Genomic DNA, 3,811 nt, shown 5'->3' with positions numbered 1-3,811 from the left:
GAGACATCTTTTGGTTTTGCATCACGGCAGCTTTTCACACAAACTCAGCTCTTGAGCCCTCTGGGTGTCTGCCTGAGCAACAGTGCCTCTGTTTGGCAGCACTGATGTATCAATCTGTCAAATATTCTGCTTGAGTGATGTTTGGTGGAAAAGTAGGACATCATAAGAGTCTATGCCAGACATTAAATACTTGAACACACAGGCAATACTACAGAGACATCATGTCTCTTCTTTTATTCTGGAAGCCTTTTTTTGTCAATGAATGACTTCTCGATTAACTCTATGTTCATACTAAAACTTCATTAAAATCTCAGACTCAACTAAATCTATCTGCATGGTTAGATACCACCAGAGGTTATTGATGAAATATGAATGAATGTGTAGCTCTGTCCTCCTTCCTCCTGTCATTTCAATTCTTACCATTAAGTGGCCGGTGGTAGGTTCAGCTATCATGGACTCGTTCTGGAAAGTGTTGGCCTGAACCAGCTCCTCCTCCTCCTTTCTATTCTTCTCCCCTGTGTCGTCATCGTCCAGCTCATCCAGGCTCTGAGAGAAGGGGAAGAGAATGATAGATGGGATTAGATCAGCCTCGGGTTGAACGATTACAGTCAGAGAGACACACAAGAAATCAGGTTATGGGGAAACCAGTTTCAAGCAAGAAGACATTTTTACTAATGCCGTACTTGCTACCCATGCAAAAACATGCGAGAACTCAGTGGGACTTGCAAATTTGTCAGCAAACATTCATGAAATGGGACGCAGCCACAATTTGCTGTGCTAGAAAATCGCTTTTGTGAAACAGGCCCACGGTAACTCTAAAACCTGCGTTTACATGCAGCTTTCTGCACTAAACAGGCCATATGTTTTAACCACAGCTTGTGCATTTCAAAGATACTTTTTGTTATTTTTGTTGGAGAACAGCCTCACGACAAATTATCAGCTATACTTTCCAAGTTTGAGGTTTGTCGTGCACATGGGCTCTTGCAAAGGAATCTTGTTAGAAACTTGCTAGTGAACATGGCCAAGAAATCAACTTTCTCAGTCAATGATCTTGCTGTGCTAATCAGCTTTCTCTAATTCCTTGCTCTGGTTTGAAGAAATCTAGTTTCTTGTTTACATAAAGTGAAGAAATCAGAAAGAAAATCAGAAAATCGACAATAACTCGGTCACTTCCGTGCATACTGACACACTGACAGATGTGTGGTGACAGACGAGGTCGTTCCCACAATAACAGTGATGTTGACCTCTGGCTCAACACGGCCAGGGTCTTCTCTTAATCCTCTTAAGACATGATGACATTCACTTCCAGCAATCCCTGAGGACCTGCAGCTTAAACACTAGATTCTGGACTCTCTAGTCAGGCAACAGGAAGACAGTCTGTTTGAGGGGGGATAGTCAGAGGGGATTTTTGACCAGTGGAATGTCCCTAGAAAACACAATAAAAGACATGTACAAATATACAGAGATATATAAAAGACATGTACAAACATCCCTTTGACAGAGGAGTGGGGAGTAAGCTTTCATTCTTCAGAAAGAGATTGTGCACATTGCCTGGGAAAACCTCCGACTTCACTCCTCGTAATCTTAGCTTAATTATGATATATGTGCACGGCCTCAGCTATTTGCATTACTTTACAGTGAACTGTGTTGCGGCGTTACTGGGTTCATTTGTCGGGAGCGGTGAAGATTCATTGTGTAAACAGAGCTCAACCTTAGGATGGATGGTCGGATCGTGACGAGAAACAGAGATTGCGGCCAAACTCCCAGAGGGTCACAATGCAAACCAGTATTTCCTGTTTCATGCTGCAGGGCGAACAAAAGATGCCAGCTCAAAAGGCCCTTTAACTGTAAAAATAGCCTTAGAAGGTTAACAAGGAATGCAGTCATTTGCAAGGCCTTTCCTGCCAAACGGTTTATCAGTTGTCCTTTGGGAAAACGCCAACCCCTTTTTTTTCTAATGCGAGCACTTTCCTTCTCCTGGTGTAACTCTGTGCTCACCAGTCCTCTCCATCTCTAACATGCATGCACACAGGGGTGGACACAATACCAAGAACATGCCCTTCATTAAGATTACATGTACACGTGGGCGGTTATTTTCATAAAACGGACATTTCAATCTCTCCAGTTTCAAAAATAACATTGTGCACACCTGTCAGTTTTCAGAAAAGTGTACCTGGCATGTATACATGGGTGTGTATGCCGTCAAGAGCATGCCAAAGCTGTAGGTTGCAGTATGATGAGAAGCCACGTTAGTCAATCAGAATCACAAAACTAGCAACAACAGCAACAAATCACTTCCCCTCTCTTCTCTTCCTCGGCTGCCTAAACTTTTGTTTGTCTTGGTTTACATGCAAACGAATATTTCAAAGATCTCCACTCTGGCCAGAGTTTTTAGAAAGACTCATTTTCAGAGGCGAATTCTCTGTTTGCATGTAAACAAAGGGCCCAAACTAAGGGAAATGTCTCCGTTTGTCAAAATAACCATGACTTGTAAACAGGGTCTAAATGCTACCTTATTTACTGTATGTCAGAGAGACTTTTATTTCCATATAGTAGTGTGTGGTTTTCTTGCATTTGATTGCACAACTTTGTACTTGCACATGAAACATTTGCGACAACATATAGGTGCAGCCTTGACATTTTGAGATTAAGACCTTACAATATGTGGGAAATAAAGGGTAGAGGTTTTGCAGATTAAAAACCTGAAATTAAACAGAAGTTTGTCTGTGTCGACACAAAGTGAATTGTGCAGTGACTAACCACTCCGCTATGCACAAACTTGCCTGAAATGTGGAATTGAGATCTCAAAGTTTATTTTGGATAGAGATGCAGCCTGTTTTACCCTCTAGTATTCCAAATTGCTGTGCCTTTCTATATTCCAAATAAAGGGAAAGTGGGATCTGTGTGTGCAACCATATAAGGGATGTTTTTGCCCCTGAACGTATAAAAATGAGACTGTGTATTTTTCTGGTCAATTTCTTACCTTGGACCATGGAAAGAATCAGGGAAGGTGTGGAGGGATGAACAAATGATGTTTGGCTGATGTTTTGAGGAATGTTTTAACATTCAATCATTACAAAAGGTCAAAAACTAAGACTTACTAAAATGTAATCCTTTTCTAAGCACAAATAGTGTCAAAGATACAAAGTACTGTTATTTTTGTTCTTTCTACGATTTGTCACTTTTAACAGATTATTCTCCTAAAGTTTGTAAATGAAAGCAATGAAAACATGTGCACTGAAAATACATAACTACAAATCTGACAAATGTACACATTGGGTTTTTTTTCCAAACAAATGTTGTGTAGTGTATATTTAATATCTATAAGAATATTTTGAATACTTGCACATCACGCTTTTAGATCAGCATCAATACAAGAAAAACCCATCTGTCTTTTTCTCTCCCAAAATTCTCATTTTAAAGTCTGCTACTCTAAATCTTAATTACAGTTTTGGTTTGCTGGGTGCATGCTGCCCTGATGCCACTGATTGATACTACACCAGCACTTTCAGAAAAATCCACAAAACACTTGCTGCTGAATTACATGATTATTAATCTCTGGATATTAAGCCAATAAACATTCATCTATGATTAACTACCCCCTAAAGAGCCATGATTTAGGTTAATACTGTAAAATGCAGCCAAAAGTTGATACACATAAATTGATAAACAGGGATTTCTTTGATGATGATACATGCAAAGTTGAAGAGATTAAAAAAGATGAGCGTGAGCTGAAAAGAAGCAGCCAGATTTCTAGAACCATGTCTTACTTCCTGGACCTGGTGTTTGTGTGTGTGTGTGTGTGTGTGTG

The 3,811-nt window shown here is 40.0% G+C and overlaps 1 protein-coding gene across 1 annotated transcript in view; it reads right to left on the bottom strand.

Moving 5' to 3' along the window:
• Window positions 1-3,811, bottom strand: part of pawr (PRKC, apoptosis, WT1, regulator) — a 62,928-nt gene that overhangs the window by 18,657 nt on the left and 40,460 nt on the right. Inside the window, exon 3 of the mRNA XM_032505588.1 lies at window positions 421-546. Coding sequence (XP_032361479.1) covers window positions 421-546 — 126 coding nt within the window. The remainder of the gene's footprint in view (window positions 1-420; window positions 547-3,811) is intronic.

Source organism: Etheostoma spectabile, chromosome 23 (genome assembly GCF_008692095.1).
Source record: "Etheostoma spectabile isolate EspeVRDwgs_2016 chromosome 23, UIUC_Espe_1.0, whole genome shotgun sequence".
NCBI classification, from domain to species: Eukaryota; Metazoa; Chordata; class Actinopteri; order Perciformes; family Percidae; genus Etheostoma; species Etheostoma spectabile.
The sequence above is the reverse complement of the archived record's forward strand: the minus strand, read 5'-3'. Positions and strand labels throughout refer to the sequence as shown.